The following is a 17,933-nucleotide window of genomic DNA, read 5'->3' as shown; positions in this document are numbered from 1 at the left end:
AAAGCTTAGCAGAGGTATAGTTTGTGTTTTGTTTAACTTATAATTTACCAGTGTTGAGTGAGTATTCAGTTGTGCAGCCTGTGACTAACAACCGATCACAGCAGAGTATGCATCCATCCATCTGAGCCAGTCTAACACCAGCTTTTTATAAACACCATACGACTGGTCTGAAACACACCAAAAAGATCACAGAGAACTATCACGCAGACTCAGTAGTTGAATTTTCTGTAAAAAAAGTTAATACATCACCCCTTTAAGAAAATCCTCATTCATGTGGACTGATATTAATTATTATTTTGCTGATGGTTTTAATGATACAAAGGTTATCCAGTAGATGTCATGGATGCACTTGACAATAGTTAGAAAAGGACTGATATGAGAAGAGCTGGGGATTTTAAAGAATTTGGAAAAAATGTTTAGAAAATGCCTTAAAAATCAACTTTAACCCATAAAGACCCAAACCTTCACCGACAACCAAAACGATCTATAACGTCTAATACCTGTTGATCCATGAATCCTATCAATCCATGTAAATAATTGGTATAAAATGCAGTTTATCATCTTTTCATGGTCGTCAGATATGACTCATTTGGACACTCAGAGGCTCTGTTGTTACCATGGAAACAGCATCATCTTCTACAACATGGATTCACCAGTAAAACCCATGGAGTTGGATCAATGACAGTGGATGTTCAGTTAATGATATATTTTACTGAAAAATTCACTTGTTCTCTTTTGCTGTAATAACCTTTGAATTAACTCTGATTTCTCATGAAAATCTAAATCAAATATAAGAAATTAAATATAGAAAATATATAATTTACAGTGAAAAATGCAAAATATAGTGGATAATATTATAATAAATGGTGATAAATCACTTAAGAGAGGTTAAATAGAGAGAAAAATTCATCTGGGAACTGCCACAAAAGTAGGACTGGGTCTTTATGGGTTAAATATCATTTGACATCTGTGATACTGACCTCCTGTTGTTTATTGTGATGCTAATATATGATGGGCAGGAATGGGGATGAAATGCCTCCTCCTGGCCTTTTGTTTTCTTATTCAACTGTGTGTGTTGATGCATATACAGGGCAGCCTGTTCACACTCTGCCTGATAGTCCTGCTGTTTGGCTGTGTGTGAGCTGCCCCGCTCGCAGCGTTAGCTTCACTGCGGCCTAACGCTGTGTCTTTCCTGTCCGCAGAGTATTGTACGTGTGGTGTTTCATGACCGTCGGCTGCAGTACATGGAGCACCAGCAGCTGGAGGGATGGAGATGGAACAGACCAGGAGACCGAATCCTGGACATAGGTGGGTTTGGTTTCATCAGAGCTCACTTAGATGAGATGAGATGAGATGAGATGAGATGAGATGAGATGAGATGAGATGAGATGAGATTAGATAAAATAAAATGAGATTTTAAAAAAAATAGGATTATATTAGATAAAATAAGATGAGAGAAGAAAATTAGATTAGATTAGATTAGATTAGATTAGATAAAATAAGATGAGATAAAATAAAATAGGATTAGATTAGATTAGATAAAATAACATGATAAGAGAAAATAGGATTAGATTAGATCAGATTAGATTAGATAAAATGAGATACAATAAAATAGGATTAGGTTAGATTAGATTAGATTAGATAAAATAACATGAGATAAGAGAAAAAAGGATTAAATTAGGTTATATTAGATAAAATTAGATTAGATTAGAAAAAATAAAATGAGATGAGATAAAAGAAAATAGGATTAGATTAGATGAGATTAGATAAAATTAGATAAAATAAAATGAGATTAGAATAGAATAGATTGGATTGGATTGGATGAGATGAGAGATGATGACATAATATAAATTGAGATTAGATTAGATTGGGTTGGATTAGATTAGATTAGATTGGATTGGATTAGATTGGATGAGATTGATGAGATGAGATAAAATGAGATGAGATATGATGAGATAAGATAAAATGAGATAACAAAATTGGATTAGATTAGATTAGATTAGACTGGATTAGATTAGATTAAATTAGACTGGATTAGACTAGATTAGACTGGATTAGATTAGATTAGATTAGATTAGATTAGATACAATGAGATAAAATAAAATAGGATTAGATTAGATTAGATTAGATTAGGATGGGACTGGACTGTAGTATAAGCCTGTGGGGGCAGTGTTATGATGGGTTGGTCAGGTCTATGTTCAGCGATGTTTTATATCCAAGTAATTGTTGTGACATTTCATAAATTTATTGAAACAATCCCATGACCAATCTGTCCTATAATTAACTCATAAAGGTCCAGCGCTACTCTTGGGTCAGTTCCCAAATGAAATTCTCTCTGTATGTAACCTTTCGTAAGGGATTTAACACCATTTATCATATGTATTTTGCATTTCATCAGTATTAATCAGATATTTTCCTGTATTCAATTTATAGATCATGTAGATGTTCATAAAAGCTCAGATTAAAACTGAAGATTATTATATCAAAAAAAGAGAAAACTGCAGAAAAAGTGATTTTTTTCAGTAAAATATATCATCAACTGGACATAAAACAAGCATTTCCATCCACTGTCATTGATCCAACTCCATGGGTTTTACTGGTGAATCAACATTGTAGAAGATGACAGTGTTTCCACGGTAACTACGGAGCCTCTGAACGTCCAAATGGGTCATATCTGAGGACCATGAAAACATGACAAACTGCATTTTACATGTATTGATAGGACTAATGGATGAACAGTTTAGATCAGCAGATGCTTTTGGTCGACAGTGGATGTTTGGGTCTTTATGGGTTAATGTCAGCGCAAGGACGTTTTCTGACCAGGCTGCGGTAAACAAGTGATTACTGGAGAGGAGTTACAGTGACTGAGCGACATGTTCCTTTGCAGATATCCCACTGTCAGTGGGGATACTGGAGCCCCGGTCACACCCTCTGCACCTCAACACCATTGAATTTCTCTGGGATCCTGTCAAGAACGCATCTGTTTTCATCCAGGTACTGAAGTCTGGGTCATTAGTACATTTCACTTGACAACAAAGGAGTATTGGAGACTTTAACCAATGCACCTCTGTCTGTCAGGTCAACTGCATCAGCACCGAGTTCACCCCCAGGAAACACGGCGGTGAGAAAGGGGTGCCCTTTCGCATCCAGGTGGACACTTTCAGCATAAATGAGCAGGGCGAGTTCATGGAGCATGTGCAGTCTGCCAGCTGCCAGGTCAAAGTCTTCAAGGTACCAACGTTTCCCTCCTGCTTTACAGGTTTTATGCTCGTCTGAACCCATTTAGTGTAGTTTGGCTCTTAGTTCATCATTTTATAAAGCCTTGTGAGACACACCCCTGCAAACAGTACAGGGTGGGGAAGCAAAATGTACAATATTTTGAGGCAGGGATTGAAAGACAGTGTATGACCAATTAGTTTATTGAAAGTCATGAGAATTTATTTGCCACAAGAAAATGTACATAATAGAAAATGTTTTTATTCTATGTGTCCTCCTTCTTTCTCAATAACTGCCTTCACACACTTCCTGAAACTTGCGCAAGTGTTCCTCAAATATTCAGGTGACAACTTCTCCCATTCTTCTTTAATAGTATCTTCCAGACTTTCTCGTAATAGTTTTGCTCATAGTCATTCTCTTCTCTACATTATAAACAGTCTTTATGGACACTCCAACTATTTTTGAAATCTCCTTTGGTGTGACGAGTGCATTCAGCAAATCACACACTCTTTGACGTTTGCTTTCCTGATTACTCATATGGGCAAAAGTTTCTGAAAAGGTTTGGATAATAGTGTTAGGTATGATTATGACATCAATATATGTTTGGTTTCAAAACAATTGACGTAGTGCCTGCTGAGAAAAAACAACTAAATGTTCATTGTAAATTTTGCTTCCCCACCCTGTATATAGAGTGATTTGATTGGTTTTCCCTTGTAAGTCGCTTTGGAAAAAAGCATCTGCCAAATGCATAAACATAAACATTAATTAACTAAATGTTCATTGTAAATTTTGCTTCCCCACCCTGTATTTACGTCACATTTTTGTTGCGTATTGTAATTAATCAATTTACAAAGCACCCTGTATCTTTGGCCTTCAACTCTATTATAGAAATATTTTCTTGAATGAATGAATGAAATCTTATGAGACTTAAGTGGAGTACGCACTAGAGCGTCTCATTTTTGGGATTTCTTTTCTGATCAAGCTCTTAATTTGACCAGTTAATCTCTTATATATTAGTAACTCCAGCCCAATCCGTAAAGTTTTAGACCCCCCCCCCCCCACCGCCATCTTTAGGGTGCCCGTCAGCTGAGTGCAGAGAACCCATTTTTCAATAGAAAATCATGCATTTGTTGGTTAGTTATGCCATATTTGCTCATGCAAATGTCATATTAGAGGTTTTGGGGGATGCTACTGTCATTTATGAAGGTCTCAAATCATGTACAGGTCAAGGTCACATGATTTTAGACAAGGTCAAGGACATTTGACACTGAAAAATGGGTAAAATCACACTTCAACGTGTGGGCAGTCGGAGCCATGATTCAAACTGCCGACCCATTGGTCACTGGATGACCCACTCTACCAACTGAGCCACAGCCACCCACCCTTGTCTGGAAAAGAAATCTGGTACCTGCTGAACTGAAGAAAAGGGAGGGTACCAGATGGGTAATCTAGGATCAAGTGTTCTCCAGTGAAAGCCCGCAGTGCATATCTTTGAAATAAGACTAGACAATAAAGAAATCAGCAAAAATGTGATTTTACCCATTTTTCAGTGTCAAATGACCTTCACCTTGTTTAAAATCATGTGACCTTGACCTGTACATGATTTGAGACCTTCATAAATGACAGTAGCATCCCCCAAAACCTCAAACAAATTTTTATTTTTTCACTTCCTTGCCCACTACCCACCCACATTTCGTTTAATTTTACCTGGGCCCATACCCGTGAAAATTCTTCTCTTTTTTTTTTTTTTTTTTTAATCCATCCCCGCATTTTTTTTTTTTTCTTTGTTAGATCACTTTACATCACATGAGATTTCTGACTTGGAGGACTAGATTCTACACTCTAAGAAACAAAATGTTGAAATTTGTTGGAATTAATTAAAAATGTTATGCAACTTGTTCTATGAAATATGGTTATTTAAGTGTCAAAAGATGTTGCAGTTAATTGCAATGATAACCTACTAATGAATCCAAAGTAATTGTGTCAATAAATCTAAAATAAGGTGTTGCTTTAATGCTACAACTCAAGAATTACATTTTCTTATCAATAGTATTGGTTTGGATTTACACACATTTGGTGGTAAATTTAGTGATGGGAAGTCCGATTCTTTTAACGAACTCGATTCTTTTGGTTCGTTCGTCTGTTGCAAATCGATTCCGAATTGATGCAGGATGTTTTTATAAATTAATGAATCGATTTGGAATTGATTTGCAACAGACGAATGAACCGAAAGAATCGACTTCCCGTCACTAAATTTACGACCAAATGTGTGTAAATCCAAACCAATAGTGTTGATTAGAAAATGTAATTCTTGAGTTGTAGCGTTAAAGCAACACCTTATTTTAGATTTATTGACGCAATTACTTTGGATCCATTAGTAGGTCATCATTGCAATTAACTGCAACATCTTTTGACACTTAATAAATATATTTCGTGGAACAAGTTGCATAACATTTTTAATTAAACCCAACAAATTCCAACATTTTATTTCTTTGAGTGTAGATCGGTGGTGGGACAGAATTGTTATACATGTGTGTGGTGTGATGTGTTGAGATTATCGGAGCACACCACACAGAGTACGATCAAAACTGTTCAATGCCTGATTTTTTGTCTTCATATGTGGGGTCTGTACCAGATGAAAAATCTGTTCAGATTGAGAAAATCCTTAGGTGTGTACCCCACCTTACTTATATCATAAGACTAGCAAGCAACATACGAAGATCGATGAAAAAAAAAGATAATATACAGGATGACAACTGACACTATGTTCTAAATGTTTGTGTTGTAAAATGTGTCAAATGAAACGACAAAATATAAGTTAAAAATAAATAAATAAACAGATCACAAGACTTCAGACTTTATTGGGCATTTCATTATCTATTGAAATATTTACAAAGGCACAGTTTAGATCAGGGGTGTCAAACATGTGGCCCGGGGGCCAAATGCGGCCCTCCAAAGGTTCCATTCCGGCCCAACGGATGAATTTGTAAAATGAAAAAAATTACACTGAGGATATTAACAATCATGGGTGTCAAATTTACATTTATAAATTATCCTTGCAATAAATGTGGATAAGCTGAACAAATATGAACAACCTGAAATGTTTTAAGAAAAAATAGTTCAACTTTGAACAAAATAATAGATTCACTGTGATTTGCAAGTTGTGTTAATGATAAGCTGAGACATATTATTGTAGAAATGGTTCTTATTTTAGCTCCAAACTCTAAAATTTTAACAATATTATACCTGTTACAAAATGTTTGTGTAACATTGTGTGTAATGTGCATGTATAAATGATAAGTTGAGGCATAATATTGTTAAAATTGCACATGGTTGTTCAGGTCATTCATATTTTCATAATGCAATTTGACTTTTTTCACACTAAAACAAAGTGGAAAAATTTAGATTATTAGGTAAGGGTTATTATGCCTATTATTGCACTGGTCCGGCCCACTTGAGATCACATTGGGCTGTTTGTGGCCCCTGAACTAAAATGAGTTTGACCCCCCTGGTTTAGATTTAATGTTGTTTTTAGGCTTTTTCTGATGTTACAGTGGGTGTGGATTACATGGAATGTGTAATTCAGAAACATTTCCTTTAAAACTGCTCTTACTCTGAGACCGTTTACAACCAGTTCACCGTATTGACCTTAAACGTTGCCACATCTGCCCTCTTTCACACAGTGTGAGTCCCAAAAACCAAGGACTTTCTGACTATAGAATATGGGTCTCACAGCAACTGGAGGACGTCCAACAACCCCAATAAAACAATGATAAATACAAGCAGACATTTCTGTTTAACCCATAAAGACCTAGTGCTACTTTTGTGGCAGTTCCCAAATGAATTTTTCTCACTATTTAACTTTCTTACGTTATTTATCACCATTTATCATAATATTATCCTCTATATCTTGCGTTTTTTCTATGAAAATCATGTATTTTCCTATATTTAATTCACTGATCATGTAGACATTCATAAAAGCTCAGATTAAAGTTGATTGTCGTAATATCAGAAACAGAGAAAAATAAGGAAACATGACTTTTTCAACAAAATCTATCATTACCTGAGCATAAACCAAGTGTCTCCATCAACTGTCATTAATCCAATTCCATGGGTTTTACTGGTGAATCAATGTTGTAGAAGATGACGATGTTTCCACGTTCACTACAGAGCCTCTGAAAGTCCAAATGGGTCATATCTGATGACCATGAAAAGATGATAAAGCCTATTTTGTAGCAATTATTTACATGTATTGATAGGTTTAGTGGACTAACAAGTATTAAACAGTTTAGATCAGTAGATGGTTTTGGTGGCCAGTGGCTGTTTGGGCCTTTATGGGTTAAATTGAGGAAGACGTCACTTTTTATGTCACTGTTTTTCCCACAGTTTAAATTAAACCTACACAGAATTTATATCTGCACATTCAGCCATGTCTCCTCTCCCTTAATTATACGTTATTTTGGAGACATGAGGTGTCGTCTACAACTGAGAAAGCTCTGTTTGAGCACCAGTATGACCGAAAGTCAACATAATGCCCAGGATAACTGACGACTAAATGAAACTATGGATCTATAATGATATATTTGAAAAGATCATAATAAAAGTACTGATTCAACTTCTTTGTGTAAGGAAAAGTGTAGAAGTACAGGCTCTGAGAAGTACTCTACACATAAAAGTAAAAACTTGGCATATTTTGGTACAATGGTTTTGTAAAACACTAAAATCAAAATGAACTATTATGAAATCAGACAGTGCTGTTATATTTTTCTCTCATTTATATTTTACATAGTTTTTGTTTTTGCATCATTTTCAGGTTGTTACATCCTTGCATCCATGCTTTTTATGATGATTTTTGTCTCGTTTTATCTTTTCTGTCCATTTCATCTTGTTGCATTTGTTGTATCTGTCACCAGTGGTTTGTCTTCTCTGTATCTATTTGATTCAAACAGTCTTGATGTTGGGAAAGTGTGCAATGAAGCAAAATAAATCAATCGATGATTCTCTCCAACATATTATAGTTATATTAATAACCCTATTTTGAGAATGTAGCAAAAAGTACAAAATGTTAATAAAGATTACGTTTATTTGCCGTTTGTACACTTGTTCGGGTACATAAGAATTCTCATGCAGAGGTCTCTCAGAGTATAAGGATAAAAGATTAAAAGATACAGTCAAGAATAAAAAAGATATAAGCATTTAAAAAAAACAACATAAGCAGCATAAAAACAATAACACAGTGATTTGCAATAAATAACCAAAAACAATTACATACACTAAATACTCTCCACAAATTGCACTTAAGGATATTGCACATTCCCAAATGGTTAGAAATGTAAATTTACTACCTACATTTTCTACTTCTCTGTTAAATTTACAGTGTTTTTATGCGGCTGTTTAGGTTAGAAATGTTTCCAGCAACAATACACATTTATTATTATTCGTATCTGATGATATTTTTCCTATCTAATCTTTCAAAGCCCAAAGGAGCCGATCGCAAACTGAAGACAGACCGGGAAAAGATCGACAAAAAGGACCTTCAAGACAGAGAAAAGTATCAGCTTTCCCATGAGACCACGGTGCTCAAAGAGGTGGGACCCCCCCCTTTGTTTGCTCTCATGCTGCAGTAGTGTAGTAGAGCTGTAACCCTATTGATCGATTGGTTGTAAATTTTTGTGTAATCTGCATGTTTATCTTCTGTCGTCAGCGCTGAAGTCATGCAATTAATATTATTTTTTTTTGCTTCCCTGCACACAGTACACCTTCAACCAGAATGACATCAGTGTACGTTAACATATCGCCGCTCCCATTTTAAGCCTTAAATTGCACTTGTTTTCAGAGCTGAGTCTGTCAATGATTCACTATCCACTGACTCTGCTTTTGCATTCATCTGGTTTGTCATTCACCCGGATGACAAAACGAACCATGGACTATATTATATATGAACATACAGTGATAAATTAACAGAACAACGTGATAGAAGTGTTCTGTTCCTGAATGACAGAAGCCCAGGCCTTCACTGAATGGTTTTATGTGTATGAGAATGATGAGAGGTGGCCTACAGTCTTGCTGTATTTGTTTTGATCATTACCCCGCACCTAAAGGGGAGGCAAGGGGTACTGTTTTTGGTTCGGTTTGTTTGTTTCTTTGTTTGTTAACACTCTAGCACCAAAACTATTGGTTGAATTCATACCAAATTGGGTTTATATATTGACAGAGACTCAGAATAAATGTCATTACATTTTGGCAACAGTAGGTCAAAGTTAAAATTTTTTATGAATTTTTTAAAATCTTTTTTTTTCCCCATTTACTTATAAGGGGTGAAAATTCACATGTCTGTAAGATCAAAACTACTGGTTGAATTCATACCAAATTGGGTTCATAGATTGACAGTAACCCAGAATAGATGTCATTACCTCTGCCAGGAGGTAATGTGATCGCTTTGCTTTGTGTGCGTGCACGCGTGTTTGTTTGTTCGTTAGCAAGATAACTCAAAAAGTTATGGACGGATTTTCATGAAATTGTCAGGAAATGTTGATACTGGCACAAGGAAGAAATGATTAAATTTTGGTGGTGATCGGGGGTGGGGGGGTGGGGGCTTAAATTACCAACAACAACAAGCAAACATTGCACCCTGGAATAAACAATAAACAAGAAAAGCACTTGGAGAGCACAGACCTCCGCCAAGGCAGATCAGTTGTGCCCCCCCCCAGTCACCACCAAAATTTAATCATTTCTTCCTTGTGCCAGTATCCACATTTCCTGAAAATTTCCTGAAAATCCATCCATAACTTTTTGAGTTATCTTGCTAACAAACATACAAACAAACAAACAAACATGCACGGGAGCCAGAGCTGTCTTGGCGGAGGTCTGCGCTCTCCAAATGCTTTTCTTGTTACATTTTGGGAAAAGTAGGTCAAAGTTAAAAATTTGTAAGATCCCCCCCCCCCATTTACTTATAATAGGTGAAAATTCACGTGTCTGTTGCAGCAAAACTATTGGTTGAATTCATACCAAATTGGGTTCATAGATTGCCAGTGAACCAAAATAGATGTGATTACATTTTGGGAAAAGCAGGTTTTGTAGTATTATTCCTGCAGTCTTTGTGAGAAAACATACTTAACAGGTTCAGTAATGATGAAAAAAACCCCTCTTTTTTCCTTTCTCCTTAAAGTGTTCTCCTTGGCCTGATGCTTTAAACCTCACCACTCACAGCAGCAGCAGTACTCCATCTCCAGTTTATCACAGCTCACCAACATCGTGTTCGTTCACTGATGGGTAAGTCACCTCCACGCCTCCATTAAATCTATTTGACAGACTCTGTGTAGATCTGCAGGGTGAATGTCCCCAGGGAAAATAAAACCACTCATTATTTGGTCTGACTGGTGCTGATAAAGTCTGATAAACTTGACAATGACTGGTGGTAAAACACGCCCCCTGTTGGTTCCTGTTTGGAGGAATTCACATCTTTTCAAGTCTGCCTTAACCTCCTAAGACCCAGCTATGGGTTTTCTGTCCACATTTGAGGACAAGTGTTTCACAACTTTATACCAAAAAAAACAAAACAAACAAAAAAATAGAAAAGAAAACTGTCCACCACAAAGGACATTCCGTAAACATTTTAAAAACTGCATCTGAAAAAACTGTTGCATCATGATGTTTCCAATATAGGCACTTATTTAACAAAAAACAAAAAAAAGCTTGTACTTTGCTGAGATTTCCTGGGTCTTAGGAGGTTAAAACCACATCCATGTGGTTGATAAAACATGAAAATATAATAATAATTATGGATTAGATTCCTATAGTGCTTTTCAAGGCACCCAAAGCGCTTTACATTGCTGATCCATTATTCATTCACTCACACATTCACACTCTGGTCCGACTACCACCGAACATTCACACACCAGTGTGAGTGATACTGGAGACTCTTGCCCAAGGACACAATGACACATGACTGGGTCAGAGCGGGATTCAAACTGCCAACCCTTTGATTATTGGATGACCTGCTCTACCTCCTGAGCCATGGCCACAAAACTCTGAAACTTCCTGTGATCAAACCTCATTTCACACATATTATTAAAATGTCTTCATAATGTGATTTGTTTAGCAATCTTGAGGACAAAAACAGACCACTTTTCACATTTCACTAGTACTGGCCTCACTGATTATAGATTTATTTTAAAGCTCTGTATCATAATAATTAGCATTTTAATAAAAACATCTGAAGCTTCTGCTGTAGTCAGTGTCATTTTCAAATTCTTTAATAATATTTGCTCTGAGCTTTTGGTTAAAGCCAAAAAAATTTGCTGTATAACTGAAGAAAATGTAAATAAAGAGGACAAAATCCCCAGCCTTTCTTTGGATAAATATGTAAAGTTTTCTAATGCCATACTTCACTGAATAGTTACACACAGCTTTGAAAATCATTAGTAGACCATCTGTGATTTTCTGTAAACATCAGAGGCGATTTCTCATAGACTGAAAGGGAAGCCCGGCTTCCCCTAAAATTATGAAAATTAAATGGTTAAATATGTACGGTTGTGTTGACATTTTATTGACTACAAATGTGTTAGAACACGTTCATCTCACAGATGAGTTTGTTCAGAATCAGCTTTATCACAAATCAACGGACTCGATGTTGTTCACTTCTCATACATTCCCGTTGCGCTGTTTTCTCATACAATCTCTGCTCAGTGCATTTGCCCGTACATGCTCAGCGTCCATGCACTTCAATGGGACTGAGTGGAACAGTTTTTTTCATTGCCTCAAAACTGGACGGTAATTGGATAAATGCCACAATGTTGTCCCGCCCCCAGACGCTCAACGTCTCTGGGGGTGAATGGAGCTGTGGGCGGAGCTCGACCGGGCTGGATGCTGAGCTTCTACGTGCTGATTGGAGGATCAGTCGAGAGGGCTGAATCCCATTTGATTGACAGCTGTTTTGAGATCTACTCCTTCACTTGACACAGTTCAGTTTAATACCATCGCACATTTTGCTGTGAAATCAAGAGAGAAACCACTACGAAATTACTTGTTCATTTTTTGCACTGTAAATAAAACTCATTGTACTTATTTGTTTCAATTTAACATAATTTCAATGTTTTCTTGTTTAGTTGGTACGATAAGGTCACTGACCATTTTCTTATAAAGGAACAGAGGGCCGAATTTATGTTTTAATAACTTGACTTTTTTTTTAATGTAAGCCGACAATGAGCTTCCCCTGTCTGAAAGACGAGCAGCCGCCACTGGTAAACATGTATTATAACATCCCCTCTATATGACCTGTTAATATTTAGTTTTTTCAGCATTAGATGTTTGCAATTATATATCACTAGAAAATGGGACTTTTGTTGTCATTTACTTAAATATAGCTTATTTCTTTAAAGTTTCCATATGTTTTGTCAAACTGTCGACTCATTTGTACACAAGAAAACTCGATGACTTTATGACAAATGTTGACACTTCACTATTTTTTCACAGTTGTCTAATAATTATGTTTCACAGCTTTATTTTAATTAAATCCTACAAAGCATTTAAGACAACAAATAACTATAGAACCATTAAATCACTAATCAAGTTTGATTATTTATAATGAATTTATTACTTGTTTTCATCTGGCCAAAGTTTATATCCACCTTTTCTAAATGTATTCAGTCACATTTCATCAATTTTCTCTGCTTCGGTGTTCTGATTATGTAAAATACTGGCTATTTCAGTTTTATTTATTTTATTTCACTCTCAGAGGATCAAACTTTATCCATATTTTGGCTTTTAATTGTGTAAGTTGAACTGTTAGAAGAATGTTTCACAAATATTCACACAGCACTTTGTGGTTATTTCATTCATTCGTTCCCTCCAGAGAAAACTGAGTCAGAAGTGTGGGTGTATTTGCACAAACCTCCTTTTTAAGTTCAGCCCACAAAAGGGCAGGACTTTGTGACAGCTGCTCCACAATGTTTACTTTAGTGGTTTTCAGCCATGTTGTTTCCGTTTTGGAAGTATGCTTAGAGTTTGTGTCCTGTTTAATGGTCCCTGTGTGGCCAAGCCCCCCAGTGGACTCCCATCCATCAGAATGAACCAATCTGAAATGTCTGCAGTCATGACATCAGTTACAGGGATCGTCGTGACAATTTAAAGACACACTGAACTTTGTGTCTGTAAGCTGTTGACAAACCAATAAAGTAAATACAAGCTGAAATTAAACATTTGCTGCACTGTTCAACAGTTTTACATAATCAAATTAAAGTAGATTAGATTTGACTAGATAGAACTTTGTTAATCCCATCAACAGAGTCCTCAGGAAATTAATGTTCCAGAAACAGCACAACACCAAATGTACACACAGGAAATATTACAAGACTAAAAGGAAGAGGAAAAAATAGAAATAGCAATAGCCACAGAAACAGTAGTGAAAAACAGGCAAATATACATTCAAAAGTAGTAACAGAAATAAATAATAAAGTGATATTATAATAATAATGATGATAATAATGTAATTATGTTGTAATATATTACGCACAGTATGTAATCATATGTGTGTATATATATTTATACATGTATATTGATATATTTAGTTTGATAATAGCAAAACTACTAATGATAATTATAATAAAGTAATAAAGTGATGATGATAATAATAATAATAATAATAATAATAATAATAATAATAATAAAAACAATAATAATTAGCATCAGTAAGAAAATTAAATTACCAACAACAACAAACAAACATTGCACTCTGGAATAAACATTAAAAAAGACAAAGCACTCAGAGAGCGCAGACCTCCGCCAAGACAGATCTGTGTGCCCCCCCGATCACCACCAAAATTTAATCATTTCTTCCTTGTGCCAGTATCAACATTTCCTGAAAATTTCATGAAAATCCGTCCATAACTTTTTGAGTTACCCTGCTAACAAACAAACACGCAAACACACAAAGCACCATGATCACAATGCCTCTTGGTGGAGGTAAAAAGCACTCGGAGAGCACAGACCTCCACCAAGGCACATCAGTCGTGCCCCCCCCCCAATCACCACCAAAATTTAATCATTTCTTCCTTGTGCCAGTATCAACATTTCCTGAAATTTTCATCCAAATCCGTCCATAACTTTTTGAGTTATCTTGCTAACAAAAACAAAAACACAAAGCAATGTGATCACAATACCTCCTGGCGGAGGTAACAACATAATCAATACAGTAGTGGGTCATACTGAACCAACAGAAGGAAGTAAGATGTTTTAATAGAGAAAAAATGAGTTTGAGTTTTGCAAATAGCCAAGGTGTGTAAAATCCCAAATTCAATTATATATTCTTATGTGAGGATAATAAAAGGCTTTTTGTTTTTGTTACAATCCTCTGTACTGAAAACAGTGAATTCTGCATTAAAAAAACTCTCATAAATCAGACTCTTGAAACTCCACAGATTTAGTCCATCATCAGTATCATAGGATGCACAGTACAGAACTAATCATCACGAGGACATCTACAGTATTATTGTCCTTAAACAGACTTGAAAACTGTGAAACTATCCTTTGATGTTCTCCAGAATAAACCTCCATAACCTGTGTCTTATTCACGTCGTTAAAAACTCTCAGCTCAGACAAACACAACTAAAACACTAATGATCACAATCTGTTTTTCCTCCTCATGTGCATGTTTCTGTAGCAACTGTTCTCCAAACCAGCAAAGGGATCTGCTCATGCCCAGCTGCTCTGATGTAAGTAAAGGAGAACAGTGCAGTGTGAAAGTGTTAACGGTGCTCTCTTATTCCCTTTAGGCCATTATTTGGAGACAGTGGATGCTGTGCTGCTATACTCATTTCAAGGGCTCTTCTTCTTTTTGACATGTAGCACCTTCTGCCTTCGTCTTCGGCGCAGGACACTCAGCAGTGGCTGCACCATCACAGGTTCTCGCCTTTCTCAAGGCTCTTCTCCAGCTTCTCAGGTAACATGGGTGAAAACAGCAGTTTGACATTAGACGCTACAGCTCATCACAGAGATAAAAATGCAGAAAGTTTGTCAGGAGTGTTTTTGCCTTCTCTGTAATGACACTTAACCCATAAAGACCCAAACATCCACACAAAGACCCAAACATCCACCGGTGACCGAAATTGTCTACTGATGTAAACTGTTTAATACCTATTAATCCACTAATCCACAGGTGTCAAACATGCGGCCCGGGGGCCAAATCTGGTCCGCCAAAGGGTCCAGTCTGGCCCTTGGGATGAATTTGTGAAATGCAAAAATTACACTGAAGATATTAACAATCCTTTTAGTTCAGGTTCCACATTCAGACCAATTCAATCTCCAGTGGGTCAGACCTGTCAAATACTATCATAATGACATAAAAATAATGACAACTCCAAATGTTTTGTTTTGTAAATGTAAATATTTTTATGTATTTACACTAAAACAAAGTATAATTTTGCAAAAAATACGAACAACCTGAAATGTCTTAAGAGAAGCAAGTACAATTTTAACAATATTCTGTCTGTTATTAAATGTTTTGTGTGTTTGTGGAGCCACTGTGATCTCTAAGTTATAATGTACATGTGTAAATGATAAACTGAGGCATAATATTGTTAAAATTACACTTATTTTTTCCGTTTGTTCATGTTATTCACATCTTTTGACAGGACAGCTTGTAGATGTAAACCTTTTCATAATGTAAATTTACTTTTTTCGCTCTAAAACATAGAGAAAAGTTTGGAGTTGACATTATTTATATATTATTATGGTATTATTTTACTTGTCTGGCCCACTGCAGATCAAATTTAGCTGAATCTGGCCAATGAACTAAAATGAGTTTGACACCTCTGCACTAATCCTATCAATCCATGTAAATAATTGGTGTAAAATACAGTTTGTCATCTTTTCATGGTCATCAGATATGACCCATTTGGACGTTCAGAGGCTCCGTAGTGAACGTGGAAACACCGTCATCTTCTACAACATTGATTCACCAGTAAAACCCGTGGAGTTATGCTCTGTTAATGATATATTTTACTGCAAACATCACTTTTCGTCAGTTTTCTCTATTTTTCATATAATGACCCTCAACTTTAATTTGAGCTTTTAGAAACATTAACTTACTCCATAAATTACACATAGGAAAGTGCCTGATTTTCACTTAAAAATGCAAAATACAGTGCATAATATTATAATAAATGGTGATAAATCACTTGAGAATGGCTAAAAATAGAGAAAAAATTATTTGGGATCTGCCACGAAAGTAGCACTGGGTCTTTATGGGTTAAAGACAAAGCGCTTCATGCTGACTTGGGATCAGAGCGCTGGTCCACACAATGTTGAATATGAGGCAGAGCTAGATTTGGAGCTCTTGTTGCAGGTGCAGACCTGTTGAGGATGAGCAGGGACGATCTGATCCAGATCTGTGGTCCAGCGGACGGCATCCGCCTTTTCAACACCATGAAAGGAAGGTGAGAGATTAAAATACACTTTATAGCAGGGGTAGGCAACTCCAGTCCTCGAGGGCCGGTATCCTGCATGTTTTAGATAGTTCCCTCTTCCAACACACCTAATTCAATTAACTATCAGCCCATCGTCAAGCTCTACAGAAGCCTAAGAACAATGTAATGGCTTCCAGATGTGCTGGAAGAGAGAAATATCAAAAAACAAGCAGGATACCGGCCCTCAAGGACCAGAGTTGCCTACCACTGCTTTATAGGGTCATCCCATAAAAACTCACCAGAAATTAGTCTGTGTCATTGATTTTCATGTGAAATATGAACATGAGAAAACTTCTGCTAAGTTTTAATATTAACGTTAGGTATTCTAAGCTTCACAACAATAATAATAATAATAATGATAATAATAATATTAATAATAATAATAATAATAATAATAATAATAATAATAATAATAATGATAATGTGTTTCTGAACTTATTCTATTGATTTCTGATGTTTGGTTTTATAATGTTAGACATCACTTCAAAAAAGTCTAACTAATTTAACTAATGTATGGCCTAAATTTAATATTTTGTGCAGACACATACAGTAGAACAGGATGACATTGTCTAGTCTGCAACGTGCTCACATAAACTTTAAGATGCAAATTTCACGAGCGCGATGGAAAACAGCCTAAACACACACCACACAGAGACAGAAATAGTCCTCTTATAACAGACAGTCATGCTGACTGTATTTCTCTCATTTTTCAGATCTATTCAGCCACGTCTCACCATCTACGTTTGTCCACAGCCGATAGTGAAGCCAGGAGTTGGCGACAGTAAGTGCATGTGTTAAAGCCATACAGACAAGAAGAATTCTTAATTTTATTGGACAAAATAATCACAATAAAGGCTATTCTATTCTATTCTATTCTATTCTATTCTGTTCTGTTCTGTTCTGTTCTGTTTCGTTCTGCTATATTCTGTTGTATTTTATTCTATTTTATACTGTACTGTACTGTACTGTACTCTTTTATTCTATTCTATTCTATTCTATTCTATTCTATTCTATTCTATTCTATTCCCAGTAGTCTACCATGCCCTGTACCTGGAGGAGCTGACGCTGCTGGACCTGTCGGATAAGATTGCCATGTTGTATAGCATCACACCACAGCGAATCACACACATCTACAGACAGAAACCCACTGGAATCCACGTCTTAGTCACTGATGAGGTATTATCACCAAGAACAAATTTAAAGGAAAAGAGTGTTTGAGCCCTGGAAACTGTTTTCTTTAGTTTCTTGTTC

At 36.1% G+C, this 17,933-nt stretch overlaps 1 protein-coding gene across 1 annotated transcript in view; it reads left to right on the top strand.

The window, feature by feature from the left end:
• tfcp2l1 (transcription factor CP2-like 1) overlaps positions 1-17,933 on the top strand; it is a 33,351-nt gene that overhangs the window by 13,204 nt on the left and 2,214 nt on the right. The window contains exons 4-13 of the mRNA XM_030125563.1: positions 1,203-1,308; positions 2,888-2,994; positions 3,079-3,231; positions 8,694-8,804; positions 10,388-10,491; positions 14,879-14,930; positions 15,064-15,157; positions 16,562-16,652; positions 17,396-17,463; positions 17,713-17,858. Of these exons, the coding sequence (XP_029981423.1) occupies positions 1,203-1,308; positions 2,888-2,994; positions 3,079-3,231; positions 8,694-8,804; positions 10,388-10,491; positions 14,879-14,930; positions 15,064-15,157; positions 16,562-16,652; positions 17,396-17,463; positions 17,713-17,858 (1,032 nt within the window). The remainder of the gene's footprint in view (positions 1-1,202; positions 1,309-2,887; positions 2,995-3,078; positions 3,232-8,693; positions 8,805-10,387; positions 10,492-14,878; positions 14,931-15,063; positions 15,158-16,561; positions 16,653-17,395; positions 17,464-17,712; positions 17,859-17,933) is intronic.

Source organism: Sphaeramia orbicularis, chromosome 21 (assembly GCF_902148855.1).
Source record: "Sphaeramia orbicularis chromosome 21, fSphaOr1.1, whole genome shotgun sequence".
In the NCBI taxonomy this organism is placed as follows: Eukaryota; Metazoa; Chordata; class Actinopteri; order Kurtiformes; family Apogonidae; genus Sphaeramia; species Sphaeramia orbicularis.
The sequence above is the reverse complement of the archived record's forward strand: the minus strand, read 5'-3'. Positions and strand labels throughout refer to the sequence as shown.